The 26,751-nt window shown below is 40.9% G+C and overlaps 1 protein-coding gene across 1 annotated transcript in view; it reads right to left on the reverse strand.

The window, feature by feature from the left end:
- Positions 1–26,751, reverse strand: part of PTPRR (protein tyrosine phosphatase receptor type R) — a 153,375-nt gene that overhangs the window by 53,016 nt on the left and 73,608 nt on the right. Inside the window, exons 3-6 of the mRNA XM_075501717.1 lie at positions 25,412–25,525; positions 21,891–22,046; positions 14,042–14,152; positions 7,006–7,268 (exon numbers count right to left, since the gene is read on the reverse strand). Coding sequence (XP_075357832.1) covers positions 7,006–7,268; positions 14,042–14,152; positions 21,891–22,046; positions 25,412–25,525 — 644 coding nt within the window. The remainder of the gene's footprint in view (positions 1–7,005; positions 7,269–14,041; positions 14,153–21,890; positions 22,047–25,411; positions 25,526–26,751) is intronic.

A 26,751-nucleotide genomic window follows, 5' to 3' on the forward strand; every position in this document is an offset into this window, starting at 1 on the left:
AAGTGGATTTTTTTTTGTTGTAGTCTCTCACTCTTCTTAAATGATGTGGACAAGTAGTAGCGTATTGGACTTTTACCGTACTTCAGGTTAAGGTTCTCATCTTTGCTACATCTCTTCAGATGGGCACGCCAGCCAGCCAGTCTCAATCCAGTGGTCAGGACTGCAGCTGGAGGAGGTTTATGTGCCATGTCCAAAGTGCTCTAATGAGTCAATGGCAGAGACGGATCAGAGCACAAAAATTCCTGCCTCCCACCTCAAACTCAGTTTACTGGTCCCTGGTGCTTTCCAAATTCTTTCTGATAGGATATCACCGTAAAATTGTTCTCCAGCTAGTACTTTTGTGTTGGCACATAGCTGTGCTTTGAACAATTACACTGACATTTTCCTGAAAACAATTCCTAGGATTTAAATTAAGAATGCAGAAAGCATATTCAGCTCCACACAATAGGGTAAATTTATCCTCCAAATCTATGCAAAGCTAGTATATTTTAGCCAGGAAATTCAAGGCCCCTTCCTGTAAATATATTAAGTTCCCATGCTTGTGTCATAAACTACAAAAGCTGGCATGCTTACAGTAGTCCAACTGCAAGGTGCTACCCTCTGAGCACTACTTGAAATGATTACTCACAATGGATGGTTTGGTATAAAGATAACAGATCAGCAACACCATAATTATATTTGCAGCAACTGTGCTCTATGATCTAAAAATCAGAACAGAACCAGAGAGAATTGTTGGAAATTTTTCTCATCTATTAGAGCAGAGATTTGGTTGAACAGCAATATCCTGAGATGCAGCTGCTGTCATGTTAATGAAGCAAAGAGCGCATCAGGTTTTTTACCCTGGTTCCAACATTTCTTACACGGTTTTATTTGGTATACAGTATTGTTCAGATAATGATTCATTTTAACGGATACTGCTTTTCTAACACCAGGAAAATAGGTATTACAGTTAGTGTTTGTCATCCAGATGGCAATTGACAGGGCAGAGAAATTGTATAGGTGGCCGGAACAATAGTTTAATTTGTGTGTCTATGCAGAATGACTAATAAAAGAGAATAGTTATCAATATTAACATAGCAATTTTCTTCCACCTCCAAACTTGAAGTCCAAACTGTTCACAATTTTCTCTGTAAAGGTGTCAAATACAAGATGTTTCTGAGGAAGGATGCCAAGGGCAGACAAAGAACAATAATTGCTCTCATTATTTGTGTGACTATACGTGTGAGTACCTCTTACTAATACATTCCTGATTCAAACTTTATCTTTTGGCAGTGAGTTCCACAGACTACTGTGGGTTACCTGAATACTTTTTTTTTTAATTATTTAAAAACGTATTGCCTTTCTTTTCCATCAGAATATCTCTTTTTCTCATCTTATAAGGAAGTGGGCAGCTTTATAATGCACATTATTTTATTTCATTATACTTACAGTGAGCTATACTCACTGTATGTCCACTGAATGCTTCTTAGAACTGGAGAAAAGAATTCTGCTGTCAATTTACAGGCATCTTCAGGATGGTAAGAGAAATCTTACTGGTTACAGTCTATTAACTGTGGCAGCAGGCTTTTATAGTATTGCTCTGCTTTGAGGGGAAGAGTAACATCATGCACAGTTCTCACAATCAGAGCTCAAGCCAAGATTCAGTCCTTTCTGTTATGTTTGTAGGGAGTTACACTTGACATTGATTTAGGTTATTTTCCCCCTACTATTCTCTATTCTGATGCCTACTGATTTTCTCTAGAGGTTGCAGACTTGGTTGCCCAGTGTATGTTTAGTGATGTCAGTGAGCAGCCCTCTCCCCTCCAGTTCTGCTCACGCTGGCGTTGCCTGCCTTCCCTTTCACAGAGTATCTTCTGTTTTCTTGTGTCCCAGCAGTGCTTCCGTACCGTTGCAGAATTCTTTTATTTCACATTTAAAAAATATTTTGTTATTTCACTTATCTGCCAGGTTTTTGCTCTGTTTGCCAAACTTTTTTCCTATTATATTCTCCACTCTCTTGTATTTTATTTGCAGAGAAAAAAAAATTAGCACAAAGCACATGTAAAATGTTACTTGGTCTGAATGAGAGTCCTGTATGCCCCTAGCATCCTGATATGTGAACATGAGGACCTCTCACTTTTAGACAGAATTATTTTCCAATGAATATGTAACAGACTGAGAAAACATAGTGCTGTGATTTTTCCCACTGATTATTTAGATGTAATAGCCACAGTTTTAGGTCTCTGTGGCTAGGATGGAATACAAATGCTTGAAAAGACTTTCCAAAGCACTGTTTGTGTTTTTTAACACACACAGTAGAAGAGCTATTTTCCACATCTTCTTTTCTTCTGTGTACTTTTGCATGCTAGATACTAACTAATTTGAACAAAACAGTATATTGTGCACTAGTTAGTTGAAATACAGTTGTCCTAGTCACAAATAATACTGGAACTAAAACTCACAGCAGCAGTGGCTGGAGGAAAAGTAAATCCAGTTGTAAAACAAGTGAATACTGTGCCGGTGTGGTAACTTATTTATATTTATATCCCCACCATGCTTGTGTTTTAACAACTCACTGCTTGTACTAAGAATTTTCAATGCTTGACATGTCAGCATGAAATTTAAAATATCACATCCCACTTCACCAGATGCTGATGTCAGCTGGGACCATTCATATCAAGATGAATTTTGGGCCAACCAGCAGAATACAAGAAGCCTTACTCTGCTGAAGGAAGAAGTATATATTACTCATATAAACCTATAAAAGCCTAAGTAGAAAAATAAACACTGATGCAATATTCACGGATATGCTCACAGAAGAGAAAAGGATGATTTACATCCTAAATTCAGGCGTCGCGCTATGATATTGTGACAGTTCATCACCAAAGACACCCACGGCAGAACATTAGCTCTCCCGCTCCTTCGGTCAGTAACAGCACTGTGTGGGTTGCCGACGGAAAAGGTCTTTGCTGCAAAGGAGCAGCAGTTGTGAAAACACCAGAAGAGAGCAACTTTGAAGCGTTCTGTACTGAACGATCCGGAGGCTGCCAGGAGGCTCTGAAGATAGCCCTTCACTTGCCTGCCCCAGCATCTACCATTAATTGTAACGGAAAGGGGTCGGCGCCTCGTTGTTCGAACAGCCCGCTCACCTCCACACCTGTCGGTCCCTCCTCCACTCTTGGCCACCACCGCTCCATCCCTTCCCCAACCGCACGCTGCGCAGGGGCACACATCCCTGATCGGCGTCCGGGAAAAGCACTCGCCTCCGGAGGCCGCTGGGCCAGTGACCGTCGTGACTACGTGACCACCTTCCCTCCTCCAAGAGCTACAGCCGAAGAACAAGAAATGCAGGCCACCTCGGTGCCGGAGCCGGGGGGCGGCAGCGCCGGCCGCCGGCTCTAGGTGTCACCCTCCCCGCGCCCGGGCTCGGCCACAACGGCGGCCGGCGGGGGCGAGCGCCGGGCTACGCATCTCTCACGTCGGATCTCCCACGTTGGAATCACCTGCGGCGTCCCACACGTTTGACAGCGCAGATGTTGCATACTCTGCTGGGGAAGCTGTGTCTTACAGAAATAGCCGAGTACCAGCCTTTCCGGATACGCAGAAAAAAATGTGCGTGGACTTGGCTCGAGTATTCAGAAGCACAATACCTCTGTGCTGGTGTTGGCTGGGATGGAGTTAATTTTCTTTATAGTAGCTAGTAGGGGGCTATGTTTTGGATTTCTGCTGAGAACAGTGTTGATAGAACAGAGACGTTTTAGTTGTTGCTAAGTAGTGCTTATACTAAATCAAGGACTTTTCGGCTTCCCGTGCTCTGCCAGGTGCACAAGAAGCTGGGAGGGGGCACAGCCAGGACAGCTGACCCAAACTGACCAAAGGGCTATTCCAGACCATATGGCGTCATGCTCAGTATATAAAGCTGGGGAGAAAGAAGGAAGGGGGGGACATTCGGAGTGATGATGGCGTTTGTCTTCCCAAGTAACCGTTCCACGTGATGGAGCCCTGCTTTCCTGGAGATGGCTGAACGCCTGCCTGCCCATGGGAAGGAGGGAATGAATTCCTTGCTTTGCTTTGCTTGTGTGTGCGGCTTTTGCTTTCCCTATTAAACTGTCTTTATCTCAACCCACGAGTTTTCTTACTTTTGCTCTTCTGATTCTCTCCCCCATCCCACCGGGGGGGAGTGAGCGAGCGGCTGGGTGGTGCTTAATTGCCGTGTAGGGCTAAACCACAACAACTTCTTAAGAAGCTGGACAAACTCCCAGAAACATTTTGATCTATGACCAGTTGTCCATTAACAATTTGTCTGCCTCTGTACCAGCCAGTGCTATTTCTACTACAAATGGAAAGGTTCAGAGGGCCAGATGCTGATGCGGTGCTTTGTGAAAACTCAGTTCCACCATATTTTTGCATTTAGATATGCTCCTCAAAGCAGCACCTAGTGTGCAGAGCAGGGAGAGCTTGAGAGGCTGGCAACACCCGGCTCTTCTGCCCCATCCTCCAGAGATACTGTCACAAACTTCCCGTCTAGATGGCTAGGCACAGCGGTTGGCTCACTCCCTGGTTTGGCCCATGCTCCATTAACCTCTCTTTGAAGAGATACAGTTTGGTCTGGATCATACTAGGCATTTCATGACTATGGATCACACTAGGCATTTCATGACTATGGATCACACTTAAGGAATCAAACCAGGGAGTTTGGATAGTTAGAAAATACTGCTCAGGAACCACTGTCAAGCCATCCGGCCAAAGGAATCTCAATGCTAAGTTTGTCAAGGAGCCCCCATATCCATACTAGCCTGCCAAGAGCTTCTTCCTCTGGCAGAAACCAAAATCAGGGTAGCAAACATTATTGAATGGGTGCCTCTAAGCTGTGGCTATGAGCAGGAGGGGACCTCCAGGCTTGATCCCACTCCATACTGACAGAAAAAGGGCTGCGAGCTGACTGTTTTGTGCACAGTGTGCTGCTTGCAGTGTGCAGACTCCATGCTGTAAGGTCCACTGCTCCCATGTATAATGAGGATGGCCCAAGGTTGCCTAGTGCAAGGTTGTTGTGGGGGAGAAAGGTGGAGAGGGGTTTTGAACTGTCCATGTACAGATCATTAGATGATGTCTGAGGCAAAATATGTTGCTGCATTATTGCTTTTTGCCTCCAATGCTTCTGTGTGTCAAAATGTGTGTAAATTTGTTCATAGTACAGGATATAGTAAATAAATAAGAAATATATATAATAATAGCTGCTTATTTCAGAGGAAGAGAAGACAACCTATTCCCTAAAGTTCTCTCCTTCACATCCCCGGACCTTCGTATCACTGAGCTTGAAATAAACCACCATTTCTTAGAAGTGGACTTAGGCTGATAAAGTGTTAAACATGACAAAAAGAACTGCAGAATGGGACGTTATCACAATTGCTTTCACTTTTTCACAATGGCCTATTAGTGTTCTTTTACAGTAGAAACTGAAGTTCTCAGTTCCTTCAACTTCTTCCTTAATAATAAGCTGAAATGCCTGGTTTATTTGATCAAACATCAGGTTTAGTTTCCTCTTTGTATCTCAGGTCTCCATTTTGACACATCTGACGCAGAACTTTGTCCTTCCAAAGGATGAAATTTAGTTTAGGAGTATTAAATGCTGAGTTCCTATCTGCAGTGGTGGAAATTAAGATCCTAGATCAATAGTTTTTATTTTCTCTGTTTGAGCAACGGAAAAATTTATTCCCCAGTCCTTAAGTACAAACTCCCTCTACAAATTCCTTCACCCCAATCCCTCTCAGCTATTACATACACTATGTTAGGTACCAGGTATTATAAACTAGCTATGTGATCCCCATGCTTGTGTGCTTTATTTTTAGGGTCTTGTGGAATGAGAGAAACTATCAAAAAAGTATTTACTTGCTTCCTCCATTCCTTATTTTTTTAGCTGCAGTGATATCACTACATGTTTTACGACAGCTCTACCTTTCAGCATCTTTTACTCATGGAAGAATCAATCCCCCTCCCTTAGCTCTGTCTGTGGCTCATAAAGCCATTGATAAAATCTCTGTCATTGAAATCCCATGGTTCAAGCTGAATCAGGGTTACTGCTCAACTCTGAGAGTCCTCACAGACAAGGCTCCGCTTGGTCTCCTTTTCATTCTGATTTCCCCATCATATCTGCGTGGCGTCTGTTCTTTCATTTATCGTCTGTGCCGGGGTAGAAGAGTTCAGTTGCATGGCTGCACGCTACGTTAGTTATTCAGAGCACTGATGCTTTATGAAAGCGGCCTGCAGCCATCAGGCAAGAAATTATATAGGTTTCTAACAGGGGAGAGTCAGATGTCACTGTGCATTCTCCTGTGGGAAGAATAACTAGTTTTATAAAAAGAGCACTGGCCCAGTTTTTGAAAGGTAGAATGAGTGGCAAGGTTTGGTGCCCAAGTATTTCTAAGAAGCTGCACACAAGAGTCAGTTTCATTACTAATCACTTCTTTCTCTTCTTTGTAAAGCCTGTAGACCTTGGGCTGTATCCTGACCATCATGGAAAGCTGGATTTAAGAAGAAAAATTATCTAAAGGTGATAATGGAAACACTGTATGAGATTGGTAAATACAGTCGGTGTAAGAATTTCTTCTTTCTAAGTTTCCCATGTGCTAGGGTCTCCCCTGACAATGAGAACGTCCTTTGCTGACAAAACATAACCAGCCCCTGTGCCCTCTGCCATGATCTCCAGGATCAAACCAGGCAAAAATCAATGGAAAATGAAAAATTATTTCTTTGGAGTACTTGTTGGAAAGGGGAAGAAACAAATTAGCAAAAAGAATTCCAGTACTGCAGTTAATCTCAGTCCAAACTTCTGGACCTTTGCTCATATGAAAAGAAAAGGAAAGGAGAGAATAGCCATGAGATAGATATTAACACACCAAAATCCCACTTCTCAGATGTCCGTATGGCAAAGTCTCCCATTCATTGACAGAAGAGACACACATGAAATCATGCAGCATGAGTATAACAAAGCAGAATAAATCCTGAATGCACCAGGCACCATCCTACCTTTCCTGGAGCCCCACAGGTTTCATTCTGAAAGGAGATGGACTGGCACACAGGGGAGGTTTGAGCTCAGGAACACATTGGCCTTGAGGGTCCACTACAACATTGACAACCTTTGGAGCCTGTTCAGGCTGAACCATGCTGTTGGTGGTCTTATACTCCGACTGAGATGTCTGCAGGGGAAGGGGCGAGAGGTGGATCTCCTGCTTCTTTTCCTTCTCTTGTCTCAGTGACAACTGGATCTTCTCCTTTAATCTGTACAGAACCTACAGAAATAAAGAGGAAAGCCCAATCTCAATTCCCTGGTAAACAAGGCAAGGAAAGTATCACAAATGCTGGGTAAGATTGCTATACGTGGCTTTCATTCCTAGAAGGTAAGCCACAAGTTGTGTTACCTGGCGTTTCCCACAACAGAATAAATATTTCCATTACATAAACCACAGTGTGTACACGTGGGCGGTAGGGATTTTAACAGTTCTCATTGTGAGCCAGTAATTATTTGTAATACCAGCAGCTGTATTATTAAAGGGGCAAATAACACAGAATGGAAAAGTTACAAAAGACACTGTGAAGAAGGAAATACTGATAGAGTAATTGTAGAAAAGTTTGTAAGAATTTTAACACAAGAGAGACAATGGCATAAAATAAAATAGATGCTTGTGATATATCCAGGTACATGTCTCTAATTATAGCAGCCTCAATTTGTTTTAGAGCAGATGTCCTTAAAAGCTCTTACTCATTTTGCATGGAGCTGATGGTTGAACAGAGTAACTTTACTAGGCCACTTCTATAATGGTAGGCTGCTACTACTCTGCAATACTCCTCAGGATAAGGATATCCCTCAACATCCTCAGAGAAACATAATCTGTTCTGGAATAAAGCTGAAGTGATGCGTGGCCTATGAAGCTATTTAAGCATCTGTTCAGAAAAGTGTGTTTTACAATTAGCAAGACATTGACATCTGAACATTCTGTAACACCAGGATTCTCTGTCTACCTATTGCTTATGAACTTCGATGTCAGATATCTGCAGCAAAAGCTTTTCAGAAGTTGTACTGATCCTCTGCCACCGCACTCCACACTGACGTTGCTGTACACCGGCTTGGCGAGGGCTGGCGGGTAGCATGTGCTCAGTAACATCACTCCAGAGGAACCTGTGCTACGCCTATTTAACACATCTTATCTCTCTTGAGGGGAATGCAAAAAACGATTTCTGAGCCGTAGTTGTGCCATTTTCAAAATGTGCCTTACAACCTATGAAACTTATGAGAATTACTATTGTAAGTATTGTGTGTGGAGGTGGGTGACAGGCACTTACACAGCTTTTTGAAGGTGTCTGCAGATATCCTTATACCTGCTACTCTACTTTAACTGTTGCCGTAAAGCATTTGAATTGAATCCTGGTTTGCAAAGCCATAAAGACAAAGCCTAGACAAAAGTACTTTTTCCGCTGCAAATCAAGAAGCTCTTTGACAGCTGTTGCCCTGCTAGCACCGCATGAAGATCTATCACTCTTTAGCTTTCCAGTGAAGACTGGATATATCTGATGGGTTTGTTTTTTCAAGGATTAGCATTAGAGATTTAGCTGGGAACTGACCTAATGTCATTAGCAGTGCACCCATTAAACAAGACTTAGCTACGTAAACCATCTGTTCATTCAGAAGAGTTTAGAATTAAATTGCATGGATAAGATAAGCTGCTCTTTGCCGTTATTTTGCAGAAAAAACAGCCCTACTATGAAGCAAGGACACAGGTATCAATAAAGATAAAACAGAGGCTTGAAATATTTTAACCCTCTTTTCCTCCAGTGATTGCTTTGGTCTCATTTGTTCCTGGTAACCCCCAGATATACAGCTCAGACATTCACGGTCATGACAATGTTAACTATACCTTCTTGTCACTGATATATTTTGACACGGTTTTGTCCCTTGGAGACCCAGGGAATTATGTTTCTGACTTCCAAAAACCTGGATGAGTATTATTTCATATCCTTTTTAATACTCTATTATTAGACCCTAGGAAAAACGATAGTCTGCCATCAGCAGAATTTGAAAAAAAGCTAAAGAACTACATTCGATCTAATAGCTAACACACTCTCCTCAGAAAATGTGGTCAGGGCCATCATATTTTCAATGAATTCCAGGTGAAAGTCAAACAAAGAGAAATGGCCAAAAAGACAGTGAACAACCCAATCACCAAGCTCTGCAAAGGGAACAACTTAGTTGTACTCATATTTCAAATCAGTTTAAACACATCTGTCAGTATGGATGCAAACAGATATGAAGCCCCTAAATTAGGGAAACTGATGTTTGACTGATACACCAGAAGATTCATTGTGAGGGTAATCAAGAGGCAGGGAGCAACTGAACAATACAAAGTACTATTTTCCAGGACACACCAGGTGGGTCACCTGTAATTTTTTCACATATTAAGCCTAGGGTTCAAAGCCACAGTCCAAAAGGAAAATAACTCTTCTTTCTGCCTCCTCTTTGACTCAGCTTATATGGAAGAATGGCAGGGTGCTGACAGCATGACAGCCACTCTTTATATTTCTGCTCAGATTTCTGCAAAGGAAAGCTGACATGTTACGCCCTAGCTTGGCCAGTTCCTCCTACCTACCCATTCAAAATAGCCGTGGAAACTGCTTTTATTCATCTTCTGAGATCGACAGGAAGTCCCAACGAGATAACTATGTCCCCCAAACGAAGATCTTGGCAATGGTTATGTGGAGCAGTGATACGAAAACTCATCTGCCTAGAGATATTTAGGGCACCCAGGACTGTATAGTAAAATCTCCCAGAAACTATGGAAATTAAGATAGTTCACTCTAATTAAGTGTTCTCTCTAACAAGTACTTATCAACACGTGTGTGAGGCTGTGTGTGTGTATCTCTGCATGAGCAGAGCTATTGTGCATGTGTATACATGAGAAGAAAATCAGCTAACAAAATTCCCGCAAACCCTGGGGAAGGGATGAAAGAACAAAAATATGACAGATGTTAGTCGTGTTGTTTGATGCGTTACTGGGAGGCATTTGGATACCATGATTTGAAAGCACTATAAAAACTTCTATAGAAGCAGAATAAAAGAATTCAGGCAATCTAGGACTAGTTTATAGACAAATCCCCTAATTTCAAGTTGGCTTAAACATTCCTGCAGTATGATAAAAATGCATACCATTAATTTTGATTTAAATCTTTAAACTGCCAACAGCTGAAGTTGATAGGCTGATATTAGTTTGTTGTATATATTCTATAATCAAAGTGCTTTCAGAAGTCCTGCACCACTTTATGAATCCTGAAACTTATAAGTTTAAGAACAAGAGATAGCTCATGTGAAAATTTGATGCTGGAATGTATTTCTTTGTTATTCAATATTCTTCTTGTTAAAGAAATTCCAAAATACAATCATGAAGCTGAAAAAATATTTATCATTTAAGTAACTATCTCTCCAAAACATCAAATAACTGTTCATAACTCATAAAATACCAGAGACAGTAGTAAAAATTTAGATCCTCACAATCTGTTGACAAGGCAAAGTTCATGGAATCATAGGTTCATAGAATAGTTTGGGTCGGAAGGGACCTTTAAAGATCACCAAGTCCAACTCCCCTGCCATAAGCAGGGACATCTTTCACAGGTCAGGTTGCTCAAAGTTCATGTCTTTCATTATTTGAAATGAAAAAAAAAAAACCATTTAGAAAACCCTCTTATCACAACTAGCTACAAATATTTCATAATCTGAAGGCGATAATTCCAGACTACTCAACAGATACTTATATGTACATATTAAAAAAAAAAAAAAGAATATGCAAACATACTGGTTTATTAAAATGGGCAAAATTAGCAAGAAATATGATAGCAAATAATTTAAGCCACTGTCAAATATTGTGTTATTTAGTAAATTTGGTGATGGCTCAGTTATTTCTCAATCTATGTAAAATAAAAAATAGACCTATTTTACACATCTGAGTGTTAAAATATTTATTCTTACTTAGCACTTTGCTTGGCAAACTTTATAAATGGTGTACGATGTTCTCAGTGGAAGTGAGCCCATGGTCAGCCCATGATGAGGATAGCAATGAGCTGTGTGTTGGCTTCCACATAGGATGAATCACTCCTGGGTGCAAGAAGTTCCCATACCATGACAATGAGGACTAGCTGAGTAAATACATAAAACGACCTCAGAGGTACAATTTACAAGTCTGGATTTAGCTCGTGCTGCTGTATTACACTGTTTAGCAATACTCTGCACTGTAGATGTTTATGTTTAGAGGCCAGATATTTGTTAAATTCCAGCCAAGCATTAAGAAGCCTAAAAGCTGTTAAAGCACAGTGCGCTCTCAGCGCAGGGAAGCATCATGATTTGTAAAACCCAGTTAAGAGACAAGGCTGCAGGTTTTACAATTTCTGTAGACATTACACAGAACAAAGCAATAACACTGACTATTCAGCTGCCTTACACTGAGCACTGTTGATCAGCATAATCATCGCTTAAAGTACTTCCTACTCCACACTTTAAAGGACACTTCCAAGCCATCTACAGATGTAGGCTAAGCTTTCTGCTTTTGGACCCTCTAAACTACAAATAACCACCTATGGACAAACAGGTGACTGCCCTGTAACTTTAAAAAAGAGGCCGCATTTTGGTGGTCTCATATGGTTGCTACAGCCAAAGCTACTTAGGATGAGCCCTAATGCTTTATGCTGAAGCTGAATGGTCTGATAGACTGCAATGGCTGAATTTGAAATACTGAATTCCCACTTTTCATAAATCTGCCACTCTGACACATAAAGTGGGATGAAAAACAATGTGAGCTGTTTGTTAGCCTTATAGGTTGCACGTACTCTGTGTATCAGCAGGTCCTGGCAAAATCTGAGACAGTGTCAATTTACAAAATCTGAACAGTAGCACATGTAAGGATACAGGTTGGAGCTGGGAGGGGACAGAAAGGGGAATGCCTGCAGAAAAGACCACAGCATCATAGTAAATCCATCTGGAAGGGAGTTCAAGGAGTCTACTAGTATTTACCTCTACCCTAACTCCAGATCAGCTACACCCAAACTATTCCTGACAGATGCTTGCCTAAAACCTTAATGGGTGAAAACTCCTGAGCTTCCCCAAGCAATGCACTCCAGGGTCTAGTGACCCATGCGATAACAAAGTTCTTTCTAATGAGTCAGCCAAATCACCCTTTCAAAAAATTTGCTTCTTTTCCAATCCCCAGTGGAGAAAGTATTATCTTCTTCCTTATCAAAGCCTTTGAATTCTTTCCTTGTTTGAGAACTATCATGTTTCTCCTTGCTCTTCTTTTCTATGTCATAAATAAACCAAATTATTTCATGTCTTCTGTATCTCTGATCACTCTTGTATCTCCTCCCTACTATAATTGCCTGACATTTTTCACAAGTGTGGTACTTGAAAAATACCACACAGAATGAGTAAGACACGATACTATAACCAAATTATTACCAGAGCCAAGTTGAATGCAGATCTTAGAGATCGTGTCCTCATTTATACATCCCAGGGCAAGAAGTGTATTTTTTGCAACAATGTGATGTTACTCATTTACTTCAGTGTGTGCTCTGCGGTACTGCTGGAACCTTTCCTAAAGAACTGTTGCTTTGCCACATATTTCCTACATTGTATTGATGCACATGATTAGAGCTCTTGTCCCTGCTGAGCAGCATTCTTGTTACTTCCCATCTTTTCTCCAGCACCTGAAGAATATGTTAAGTTCTGATGCTGTCCCTCACAATGCTTACAATTCCCAATACTGTCTACACATTCCAAATAATTAATGAAAATATTGTGTAGTACCAGGACAAGGACAGGCAGCATTTTCTATACCCTTCCAGTTAAACAGTCAGTAATGACCAAAATATCTGCTTCTCCAAAGTCAAAAGTTTGAGTAAAAGTTTGTACTTCCAGAGTACCCTCCTATTTTTGAGTGACATGGCATGGAGAAATAGGGATGACTAGAAAGTAGAAATTATATAAAGCAAAATTTTTGTGAGAAAATAAGTGCCTTTCAAATCTGAGAGAAACTTTAAAAGCTTAAATAAGTTCGTGATAAACGTGATCATTTATTAATATCTTCAGTTTAAACATTCTTTCCATCTTAAGGTTGTAAGTGGGAAATCCGTCTAGGTTAAAGGAAATTAAATGTGTTTGAAAGCAAAATATCTCAAAAGGCTCCAAGATACTATGTGTTCATAAATGCTGAGAATTGTCAAAGAATTCAATAAATCCTTGTATTTATGCACCACAGAAGAAATATACAATTCAGAGAAGGAAAACTATGTGAGATACAACGTTGGATAAAATGCAAAAATTACTCTATGAAAGTCAGTGGCAGTGTAGTGTTGTTCATCTTCTGCGTGACCCTTACACATCCCATACTCAGCGTATTAGAAGTATGTCTAATGCCCAGAAACCTGGCCACTGAATTTATACAATGTGAATGGCAAAGTTGTTCAAAAATATGATCACTCCTTCATGTACTTAATAGTAATTTCAGTTTAAAATTTGTATGTTTGATACATGGTACGGTATCGTGTACGGTACGGTATCGAACACACAAATAAAATTCGTATGTTTGATACGATACACGATATGGACACACACTCGAACAACTGTGCATTGACAATACTGTATCAGTGTGGTGTTGTTTTTACTAACCAATAAAACTGAAATACAGGCAGCTAATGTGACTTCAGGGATCCTGGGACCTTAGTAAGAAGGTTGAGAAGTCACCACTCATGTCACTACACAGTTACTCTGCAGATTTAAGAGCCCATTATTTATTTTTTCAGCTTCCTTCTAGTTACATTCTTCAACTGGACTCAAAATATATCAAGAAATGTGGTTCTTCAAACTCTGGCTTCACAGCATTATGAGAATGACCAACTCCTACCTTGTAGCTGAGTTTTTAATAGCTTTGAGAAAACACCTCTCATGTAAAGAATGTGTGACTCTATCCTTCAGACTGAGAAAAGCATGAAGTAAAGAACAGCAAAAAAAGGTAAAAAGGAAACTTACCATTAAACAAGTTACTAGAATGACAAAGATGCTGAGAAATATGACAACCGCATAAAATCCTTCTTTGCTCCAGATTTTGTCTGCTTCACGCTGGCCTTGCAAAACATTTTTCTTTTTTAAGCAATAAAACAGAAAGAGGAAGAGAAAAAAAGTTACACAGTAGCGTGCGCAGATTAAATAGCTCTCGTCAGGCATTAATCACCCTCCTCAGCTTTGTCACAGTTCACATTCCACAGTACATGGCACTCACTTGGAACGCTGCTATTTGCATACCCACCTCGGCTACGCACCCCGCCTGCACTCTGCGGGTCCGCGTGCGACCCAGGGGTCCTAACGCTACGCGAGATGATCTAAGACCTTCTCTGGGGCTGCTGAGATAATCCTCCACCAGGAGTCATGGACTGGTTGAAGGTAAGCAAACAAGACTCGTAGTCTTTCTTGGAAACTACCTGGCTCATCAGGTAAAAGGGCAGCGCTCCTGCGTGGGCTGCGGGAACCGCTCACCCTGCCTCTTTCTCTCTGCTGCTTATCTCCGGCCTCAGCACCCACACGCCAGCCTCGGGACTGTTTACACTTGACACAGGAGCGAAGAGCAGGTGACTTGCCGGTTTGCCTTCGTGAGCCGGGAAGCCCTGATACTGTCACCTTCAGAGTACACACAAACGTATATGAGCATACGTAAAAAATTCTGATTATGCTGAAAGTGATCTCGTTATCCGTCTATCTATAATTCTGATTATGCTTAAAGTGATCTCATTATCTTCGGGTTCCTGCTGATCATACATTTCTAAAACAGCTGTGCACGCTAAAATTTCCAGAACCCTGGGGAACTCCTGGGGATTATGAAATAATAATAATTGTAAAAGCATTTATTTTTGGCTTTATTGCAGTGTGGGGACTTGGCTGGGCTATTAAATTACCAGAATTTCACTATGTTTCCAAATAGATATTTGGTAGTAGAAACAGGGTGCATGTACCTTCAGTCTAACTGCAATATGTTATTTGGAATAAAGTATGTCATCTTGTGTTTCCGCGACCGCAGTTCAGTAGGCATTGCTCTGTCAATTTTTAGCTACTTGCTTTTCTTTTCTTAATTGTGTATTTTCAGTACAGTTCTCAGGCTGAGTAAAAATGACTTTCTTTTAAATTCTGGTTTCCTCTGTAAATGTTCAAGGTCTTGGTGTTTCCCTTTCGCTAAAATTCCTTAATGGCTTTAATTAAACTTCTCATTTAACTAGTGACTTCTCTTCCCATCTCAAGGTGGCCTTTTTATCCTCTCTGGGGACACTGTGTAAGAGGACTGGGAGTTTCCCACAGAGGAAAGAGTTCCTCGGTTTAAAGATGAGTGGCTGCTCACTGGACCTGTGTAACTGCAGGGACCCTCTAGCACTTTACATGGATCCTTCATGCTCCAAAGTCTGCTTAGCTACTGATTAGCCTGCTCTTTTTAACACTTGATATATCAAGCAAACTCCTTGTGTCCATCAGCCTCCCAAACATAGAAAGTCCTGATGAATTCATGTAGAAAGGCTTGCTGAGGAGAAGGAAGGAGATCATGGCCTGGGGAAGACAGGACAAGCTGACAAAAACCTGCTGCATGCTGGATCCCAATACAGTTTCCATGGTCCTCCTTTCAGCATAGGCTTGTGCCCTGCTGGCTTTGAAAGGGGCAGATTAAAGTCAACGCAGATGCAAGACAATTCACAGATCATACTGCCATAAAATGCAAACATTTAGAGAAGTATTTGGTAGCAAGGTTAATTTACAGAGACCTGCTTGCTAAAAAAAAAAGCATGTGTATAAGCAGGAGTTGACTGCTTTAGAACTGAAAGCATAATAAAGAAGTTTTCTTTGGAAGTCATAGCCCTAGAGACCAGAATGGAAATCCTTTACCCCCTTCTGCTAAACTACAGAAACAGACCTTGTAAAATTAGTGTATTTGTGTGTGTGTGTGTAATCACGTAGTGTTTCATGGTCTGGGCTTAAAAGTATTGCAGGTATTGACAGTTTAATGAGGTTTATAAGTGTCAGTCTTGTGTTTAGTGAGCAACTTAAAAAACAGGGCTTTCAAAGATAAGCTGGAAATCTTGCCAAATATTTCTGCAAAAATTCTTCCTAGACATATTCAAACAGCATTGCCACCCTAGCGGGGTGCAGCTCTCCGTGCAATCTGCTACCTCAGCACAGCAAGGTTATTTTGCTGTGCTCACGGCACACGACTTGGATCCCAATGCTGGCTCAGAGCCCAAAGCTGCAGCTGCTCCGCACTCGGGACTGCTGCTGTTGAGCTCCATGGGAATCCCCCGGCGACAGCAGCAGCTATAAACTATAAACTACGTATTTGACCCTGGGTAGGTTACCTGATGGCTTTCCGGTGTTTCAGATCTCTCAGGAGGAAATCTAGATAAAAAGCAGGAGTTGATGGAGAATTGGCCATGCTGACCTTTGTAAGTGAGTAAACGGGGGTTTTTGTACCTCTTCACTGAAAGGACAAATACACTAAAAAGTAAATGAAGAGCTACTAGGACTTTTTGACTCAATGGGTGAGAGACTTTAATTAACTGTAATTCATTAGTGTCACAAAACTTTTTAAATATTTTATAATAGACTTCGTATACATAACTGAAATCTCTATGATGTCTGTCTCATGGTACGTGTGTTCAGGATACATTTTTCCCTGATCTGACTTTCTAAAACTAAATTTCAAAGAATATTAATGAATGCTTTAAAAAGGGTAAAACAATGTATGCCACAACTTTAACATGTCTCACATACCATTTTGAAACACTGAAGTAGTACCTTCAGCTAACCAAGGAAGTCTCTGCCCCGGATCTAACTGAGCAGTATGCAGGACAGCAGAATCATTGCTTAAGCTGCTCCCTAATGACAGAAGAGGCTGTGACCTGCAGCAACTGAGTCATTTCACACCCACAATAAGGAATTGCTTTCTGAAACGTCAGCGTTGCTCATTCAGAACTTTGTTCCTTGGTCTGGAAGAACTGATAAGAGGGATGGCAACTGCCACGCTCACTACAAATTGTTGACGCCCAGGAAACATAAGCTCACAGGATGGCAAAATGCTGTGGAAAAAGCAAAAAAGAGAGGACTTCTGTCCATGACCACAGGCAATGAGCCTCCCACGTGGAGATGAGCTGTGTCTCAATTGACTGATGTTACTCCACATTTCTCCCACTCTGTTGGGAGCCTTTTCCTGCCTGAGAATCCACTAAGACTTTTGGATAGTTTTTCAGGAGTGGGAATGTACCACTGCCATCAGAGGGCAGGAAGATAAACTCAAGCTGAGCTGCAAAAAGCCACAGCTGATAAAGGCAGGGGGGATACCAGAGCAGGTGGGCTGGCAGGCGAGTTCCAGTAGCTCAGCCACCATCAGGTCCCAGAGCAAACCTGGCTCCAGGGAGGAAGGCTCATCATCATGTACATCATCAAGAGCATCATCTCCCAGTGTTTGACTCCATTCCCTAAGGAGTCTCCACAATCAGGTGAGTCTTTCAGGCAGAATTAGCCAGGTTAATTTAAACAGTTTAAATTCAACATAATTCAAGGTAGGGAAGAATCAATGTATTCTAAACGATCCCATGGTATCGCTAACCTTACTGAAGAGTGCCTGCACAGGTATCTGCTTTGCTCCAAACTGGAACAAATGTGTTTAGAAAAATGATTTTTTATAGACTTTTTTTTAAAGATGACATTAAAAATCTACCCTGACCTTTCTGGTCTTATTATGGAAACCTAGCGGCTTATTTCCTCAAACAAATAAAATGAGCAGCCAGCTTTTGATAATAACAAGAGAGACATTGACCTGAAGTAGTGACTGTAAAATCTGTGACTGAAAGCTATCAGGAGCTGCCAGGAAAGGTAAGTCTTCACTGGAAAACAGGTGAATTTGCAATTCGGGTCAGTTAACCCCAATTAGTTCCTTGGGCTGAAACACTAATGAAAGCATGGCAAGCTGTAGTTCTGAGCTCAGAGGAAAGCTTACAGAGAGCTGGGGATCAAACTTAAGATCAAAAAGGGTTCACTGAAGTTCACACTGAGTTGCTTTGCTTTTTCTGCTATTTTAACTATGTCAGCTAAGGCAGGTTAGGAAAGTCTGCCAAGAAATCACTTCCAGTCCCAGTGAAAACATGCAGGAATGTGGGTGACCTCTCAGACTCCCAGGACACTGGATAATAGCCTCTTAACATCTCCCATGACAAAGCCGCCCCAAAGACTCTACCTCACATGCGTGTGTGATAAAGTGTTGTGATTTCATGTCAAAGTTGGCAGGTCTGCAGGGCTCCTGTCCCTGTTGCGGTGCTCTGCTTGCACCCATGCAGGTGTAACGCTACGTCTGCCTCGCATGATCACAGGAGCACGTCCTTGTGCTCTGCTTTTTTCCCAGGCGCCTCCGTCGGGCTAGGCTGTTGTAATTTCTAAGCTATTGGTTTTGATTACTTGTCCTTACAATGACTTACGGTTTCTGTATGCTTTAAGTGCATGATTGGTTCCTTTGATTTCTCTAAGAAGTTAATATCACAGACTTCAAAGGCAACCAACAGAAGCCTTGTGCAAGGAGGCTGTAATGGTACCTTTTGGGATTGCATAATTTTGGCATGAACTCTGGAAAATTCTCCTTTAGTGCCACACCTGCTAGCTGGCAGTTAGCTTATCTCTCACAGACAGTAACCCTTATTTTACCTACTGTAACTTCAGTTATTCTTGTCATTCAAACCCACTTCAAGTTCTCTTCTACTCTACTAAGCTCTGAAATCCAACAGTATTTTCTTTTTTCCCTGAGTACAATTTAAAGACATTAGGAAGTCAGGATTCCCACACCATAATAACACGGACGCCTGAGTTATTGAATTTAGTCCCACCAACAAGCAACAATTCAGTAATTTGTTCTGGGGAAGTCTGCTCCTGGCCCTGCTACACACCATGGAGCAGAACACAATCCTAAATCCCACTTCAGACACAAACTTTAGACCATAATAAAAGAGCAAATGCTACAATTACAATAGGCCATTGGAAGAGACAGGGCATATGGAAGGTATTGCCATTTCCTTGGATCCCTGAAAGGGCATTGACTCCATCAAATTAAATTTTCACATTCCCACAGGTACACAATCCATCCTACACTTGGCAGCAAAGGACTCCAATGGTTCCTACAGCAAAGGCCTATAGGGAATCTGCTCTTTCAGCTACTGCAGAATAAGAAACTAGGATATGAATTTTGAGACAGGCAATTTAACTGAAAATATATCAGTGATTAATGCACCAGCAGATGCAAACTGGCAAATTTTTACTGGAATGAATGGAAATGTAGTTCCAGTCACCTATATCTACTGAGACTTTTGCTGTTTATGGTATCTCATGGCCTGAGACTTTAAGCAGAGAGCTTCAGTTTTCCGCTTGGGTTTTCCTACATAATCTTGGTAAAGTTTCTTAGGATAAGGTAACCTTCCCCACCATTAACCCTCTACAGCTGGGGGTCTAGTTCAAGCTAAGCCCTGTTAGAAAGAGTCAACCAAGCAATCTCAGGGGAGGTATCATCTCAGAGATGGGATGAACTGCCTGCTGCTGGAGGTAATTCTGTCTTTCTGTTTACTGTAGAGAGAGCCGGCAGACTTTCAAGCCTTAGGCAGCTAATACTGAAGTAGGCAGCTAAAAAAGGAGACAAATTCCAGCCCTAACACCTCTGTGTCAGCCACCCACCTAGAAAGATAAGGATTATGCTTCCTTTCTGCACAGATGCACTGCGAGTGCGCACACAATACCGGTTGTGAAGCATTCAGGCTTTTTGGTGGAAGACTGTACAATTTATTAGCTCATGAATTAATTAGGATTGATAGTTCAGGAATAAACACACAAAATGGGCAAAGTAATGTGTCAAAGCTATGTAAAGCTTTGTATAACTATATCTTCCTTCAAAGGTTTGCCTATTTTGATTTTCGTTGCTGTTATTTTGTTTGGCACAATTTGTTCTTAGAGCAAGTTGAGAGAAGAGTAAATAACTGGCTAGTAGTTGAGCAAGTAAAGATTATATGTTGTTGTCTTTTAGCTGTTGTTTTCTGTGAAGTCTTACACATGTAAACAATTTATCGAGATCCAAACGGAATACCTATTAGTGTAAAGCTGCATGATTTTTTCAGGATCAGGGCTTTAACTGTATAATCTGCTAGCAACTGACATATTAAAATAATTTCTTGTTTCTCCAACAGTATTAGAAGGAGTTAGAGTCTGCATAACTTTCATTCTAATAATCCTTTTCTAAATGATTCCATCTGGTTGTCTACATTTTTTTTCCAGAGAGAAAATTAAAATATCTGAGCACTCCAGATTATTGAAATGTATCTAACATAGATGAGATCTTGAGTTCAGCGCTGTGTTTTCTTCCAGCATCTCTTCATAGCTTGATGCCATTTCTCCATTCATCTATTATTCATATATGTTCTTGTCCCACATCTACCTGAAGTGTTATTTGTAACTGAAGTACTTGGAACAGATAATTGCATTTATCACAACCGTCAGTCTCATATGCTTCAGTAACAAAGACAATTCTGACCTAAAGGAAGCTTAGCCCAGGTTGCTGATGGGCGATAATAAAGACCTGATTTGATCTTTGGACAGCACTGCTTGGCTTCGTTTTGTATTAGAACAGCTAAAACCTGAGAATCCGCTCATTTTCATAGTGGCAGGCTGCTGTAGAAGAGCATGTAAAATTGCATTAAACTGGTCTTGTTTTTATATTTCATTTTTTGTACAAAAGACATCTTCCAGATTCTTAAACAGAGTTAGAATATTTAAAATGAGCAAAAATATTTCTAATCAGTAGAAATACAGGTGAACATAACAGCTAGTACTAACTCAGCAATGGCTCAAACAGAGGTTTGGATGTAAAAACACCAGGAACTCTTTACCCATAGGTGAAAACACAGCTCATCAGAACCTCTCCTTTTTTTCCACTTTTTTGGACATAGACACCTCCTCTGTCAAAATGTGAGCTTCCATGGAAAATGCTGATTCTTGATAAGATGTTTGAAGTTATTCAGACCTCACACTGAATTCTGAGGGTCTTTATATGTAGGTAAGGGCTTCTAAGACACTAAATAAAATGCAATGTGATGTGACCATGCCCATGAGCTCAGTGATTTCCTTTCCTAAAGGCCTTCGCTTTTTTTCATTTGCTGTGCATAGCTCAAATGGTCAGTTCAGAATTAGATGTCCATCTCACTGGTAATGTCTGGGACACTGTGGAGATGGCAGTGCAGTCTCTGCTTTGAAATAGATTTTTTTTTCCCAAAAAATTGACGTAGTCATACAAATAACAGCTACAAATTTTATTTTTGCTCTCTTTTTGGAGCAGGTAAACAAAACAAATCTCTCACTTCTCCTGAGAATAGAAAGAAGCATGGGTACAACGTACAAATTCAGTTTTTCAAAATCATGTCAGACACAAGTTACACAGGTAGTAATGCTCACATCTGACATCTGCATTTCATTTATCTCTCTATGGAAATTGTTACACCTGCCGACCTGCATTAATAGACCAAATAGTCCTTAGGCCCTCTTCCTTTAAGGCAATTGATGCATGCGTAGGATCTGAAGTCTGATTTCAATGGCAGCCTAGCTGTGTGAGGAAGACCTGGATATTAATGCTTAAATAGCCTAATGAAGCACTATTAAAGTAATTTAACAGGGCTAGCTGTATAATTGCCTTACAGCCATAATGCCATCTTAGCTTATACATTTCCTGCCTTATGCTTGAGAACCTCAGCCTGAAAACTACCAGGGATGTAACAACTGCCTAATCTGTAAAAAACTACAGGTTAGAAAATTGATAACCAACCTCAGGGGAGACCTCTGTTATTCCAAACTGAGATAAACTCTGATGCAAAATGTTGATATTAAGGGAACGCAGCACTTCTTCAGATGGGAGCGCCTCAGAAATTCCTGGCTTTCTGTTCAGTGGGGACACAAACAGTTCCACACAGTTCTTCTTCCCCTAGGAAAATAAAAAAAACGCAGAATCATAGGAAGGGTCTGAGATTAGATAATCTCTGCTGTCTATAGATTGTAACTATAATTCCAAAAGCAAAAGCATGGAATATAAAGGCTGCAACCTGCTTTGTGAGGAGAGTATACCTATTCCCTGACTCCTTAAATCCCATCTGACTGTGCAAGAAAATGCAAATACCATACGTGGGCACGTGTGCTTTTTCTCGTTCACTGCTGACAAGGTACCCTCTTCCTGGGTCTAGTACCATTAAACAAGACAGGTCAATGTAACATGGTGAGGGGAGGAGACATGGGATGGGGTCAAGGGCAAAGTGCCAGCAGGGATTTTAGCAGATAGTTCATCTGATCTGAGCTGAAATGCAGCCCTGTTTTAGAAGGTGGTCCTTAGACAGGAATGCTTAGTATAATGCTGTGGTATTTTGGCACTGCTTTCTAATCCTGTGCCAACACATTGCAGACACATACCGCAATGAAGTATAAAGTCCTTTTAGTCGACTGCAGGGCAACTCCTTAAAATGGCACAACAAAATGAAAGGACCAGAAAAGTTTTGCTTATGTCAATGGGTAAGCTGAGAATGCCTGCTCTCCCATCTATTAATTCCTGCCCTGGTGTCTTTGATGCAGTCCTGGTAGCCCAAGGGGTGATGTATTAGAGATGTCAATGATGCTCACTCTGTCACAAGGAGGCAAAAGGAGAGAGCGCCAAAGAGTTCCTCTGGTTGTGATAGACTAGAACAGCACCTGAGACCACTGCTCCAGACGGTGCTGATGTCCACACAGGGTGTGGGAACCCGGGTTCCCCAGGGCTATGGCCAACTTAGCTGAGGCTGGGATGTGCAGTCCAGACCTGGCGGTGCCACGCACGTAAGGTGAGCATGGAACTACTACCTGCATCGCTGCCTGCGCAGGCAAGAACCTCACTGGTCTGGTTATTTGCTATTCATGGTTGTGGGATGGGAGAGATCAAACTGGGATAATCCTGATTTCCTCCTGCCTCCTTCCCCTCACCTTGAATATACATCATTATCTTTACTGAAGAAAAAGACATCTTGTGCTATTCTTAAAATATCTAGTTTTGCATTCTGAAGTAGAGCTGCACAGAAAGGGACTTTTTCAAATGTGTTTACCCTAAATCTGCCCTCTGTGCTCTCACGTGCCGCTGGTCCATCTGCTCGATAAGATTGGTAAGGATATTGGCTACTGGTGGGACTGGGCATTTTTCAGTGGGACTATTCAGACTAGCAGGGTGATAAGGAGTGAAAACAGACCTACCGGTCTGGAGTGTGAGTTCAAGGCAGAGACTTTTGTCAAGCTGAAGAAGCTGATCTGAGGCTACTCGGTCTCTGACGTGGGTAGGTGGTGGTTCTGGGTGTAGGTGGCAGGCACAAGGCAAGGCTTGGTGAGGATGCAGTATTCACAGTATTTCCTGCCTCCTCTGTTTAGGATTTCCTCTGCCCATTAAAAGGCCTTTATGGGAGGAGGGTTTACTGGAGAGGTTAAGGAGACACTGGAAGTGCCCAGTTAATATTTCCTGGCACACTGTATGTTGTTATATGTAAGAGACTAGCAGGCCCTCTGCTCTCCCTGTGCCCAACCACATCCTGGCTGCTGGGCTCCTGATCACTTCTGAGAGCTGCTCACTTGGGAGGGAGTCCACTTACCTCACTCCTGTCATCTAAACTACCTCCAAAGTCAGTGGAGAGAGACTGACATCTCCAGAGAATGATTTAATCCATCCTAAAATAATCAGGATCTCAAAGCCTCTCTTCCTCCAGTTACCCTTCTCTATATTGCTTTTACAGGGAACCTAGATGAGTAGCTTAGACTAGGCTGAAGTTGGGCGAGATGAATTTTGATGTGCCCTGATTGCTTGCCAGCACTCTGCATGAGAAGAACGGTCTCATGTTAGAAAGATGGGAAGTGGGAATAATGTCTCCTAAGATGTATTTTTCTTCCTTGTGAATTTTGACTTTCTCTGTGTGATTTTTGGAGCAAATAGGGTAAAATTTTGTGTTCTTTCTTACATCATTAAAAGATTAACTCATAGCAGACTTTTACAGATGTTGAGAAGACTAATTAATTAATAGTACTTACTGTATTCTGAGCTATATGCAGGTGCAAAATGACATTATCTCTTCCCTTAGATCACAAATGAGAGGAGAAAGGGAAAAGCTACGGGGCCAGTAGGAAAATAAACAGCATATTTCTTCTGCTTAGTTACATAATTTCCACAGACCATAGTGCAAAAGCTACTAAGTGACTTAGTATGTTGAAATAGGCATCCCGAACTCGGGAACATTTCTCATTTAATTGTGCTTTTCTCTGAATATGTCTTTCAACCTTTCATTCTGGTTAATGCAGAGGACAAAGGAGATTTAGCATCACTTGTCAGGAATGAGTGACATCCCTGGCGAACATGAAAAGGGCTGCATTGCATTCCTATTTATCCTTTCCGCTGTACTTGTGTGATCCTTTCTCACAGAGACATTATTTGAAGGAGTTTTATAATCCTTTTTGATGTATACAATCCTATCAAGCTATCAAGGCAGGAAATACTTTTATGCTGAACCTGTCAGTTTTCTTCCCTAATATTCAACCTGCATGTAGAATAAAATAAAATAACTCTTCTTCCCTTTGCAATGTGAATTGTATGCTAGCAATACACACAGGATGTTGTGGGTTTTTTTGTTTCATGGCAAAACTGTCATAAAAAGACCACAGTGTTAAGAATGTATGCTCTTAACCATACAAAGAAAAGCGTACAATGACAATTGCTTTTAAAAAGTCTTTGTTGCTAGAAGCAAATTTGTCGTCATCTTTTGCAAATATGATACCATAGTCTATACAAGATAATTTCTGAGCATAGATTGTCATAGCTGAATAGCAAAACATGAATATTAATATTGTGAGAAGACATTTAATTTACTAATGGAAGGTCTGAGGATAAATTGTGAAGATGCGTTCGAAAGGCAGAATCACATGTATTTTTTGAGCAATATTCAACCTTTGAGAAACAAAACATGAATAAGTGTCTCATAATGAATGTGCTATAGAACTGCGTTGGAATGAAAACTAAGGGATAAGCAATCTGCTTATGAATAGGACACAAAAGAGATTTATCTGACTTAATTTTTCTCTAGACTGTAGCTGAGAATGGTTTCCTTTCAAAAGAAAATTTAAATCATTTTGTAATAGAGATCTATTTTTCTGTAGTGCAGTTTAAAAAAATATTGGAAAAAAGTATTTTTCTGTCCTATTTTATTGCACTTTTCCATAATGACAGGAAAATAAATTTAAGAGAATTCAAAATAACCAGGTAAATTTTATTATACACAGCCCTTTGGTACTTACAATGAGCCTGTTGATATGAACTTGCTGAGGTAACAGTCCCAGTGCTGCTGCCACTCCTTGGCGAAATATCCGAAGCAATGTGATATTCAGCTTGTTTACATCCATTTGCAGTGTCTGAAAAACAAAACCAGTTCAAATGAACTCCTCGCTCAACATATTCAGTTCTCAAGATGACTGATCTCGGGGACTCTTCGCTAATTGTTTTTTTCCCAGAATGGTAATCTGTGCAATCTAATTGCATCGTAATAAAGAACACATCCAAAGGAAAATTTAAGCATCTTAAATGCTGCTCGTTAGCAAAGTACCACCTTTCCTCAACTGCATTCAAAATAGGTTCCAGAGGTTTTTGGCTAAATTCCTTGGACAAGTCACAGTGTTCAAGATAACACAATTACTACATTAAAAACGAAAGTCAAGCATTAAACATCAATTCACCTTTAAAGAATGAGATGTTGGATTTACACAATGAAGATTTGCTTTGAATATTATCTTAGCATTTCTCCCTGCAGGTGAAGAATGAGTCAGACATAGTGAAATTATACAATTTTAGTTTTGATTAGCTGTTTCTGAGATCAAAAAAGAAACATTCTGGATACATTCCACATGCTTGAATTTCCTAAAACTTCCTCATGTGAGTCAGAGAAGGCTATTAATTCTCAGCAGAGACCAACCATATCACTGAAGCATTTTCTTTCTCTGTGTCAGAATCATAGTGAAATTTAAATGTTTCTTCAAGTTCAAATCCTTCCTGTGAACTCAGTGGAATTTTACTCAGGAAATAATGTAGGTTCAAATCTTCTGTTTCCAAGAAGACCCAGATATGGGGTCTTCACGTAACGCCTGGTGGCCAATACTTCCATGTGGTCCTTCAGGGTCCCTTTCTTCACTTCCATATCCCCTTTGCAGACACTATGTAGTGGAGAAGGGAGGGAAGAAGAGTATGTCAGATGGTCCCAGAAGGCTTCCAATGTTTCTGGCAACTTCTGACTTAGGAGGTTAGTAAGTTCTGACTGAGCGAGTTGACTTGAGTTGAAAAAGATTTTTTATTTTAAACTTTCTACTTAAAGCCATAGACCAGCTTGCTGCTCGGAGGATCCAAGCAAGTATTCTTCCTTCCTAACCAGAGCTGCATAAAGATAACCAAATATCCATGGGTCAGACATCACATTGGGAATACGGTTATGGTCTAGAAAGAAAGGCAACTTTTTTCTCAAAGAAAAACAGCATCACACATTTTGACTGTTCTTTTTTTATAAGTAAGTATTTGTAAGCTATGATGTAAAACCATAAAATATTTGCTTTCCTTTTCCACTGGCAATTTGATTTTTCCATCAGTACTG

Source organism: Mycteria americana, chromosome 1 (assembly GCF_035582795.1).
Source record: "Mycteria americana isolate JAX WOST 10 ecotype Jacksonville Zoo and Gardens chromosome 1, USCA_MyAme_1.0, whole genome shotgun sequence".
NCBI classification, from domain to species: Eukaryota; Metazoa; Chordata; class Aves; order Ciconiiformes; family Ciconiidae; genus Mycteria; species Mycteria americana.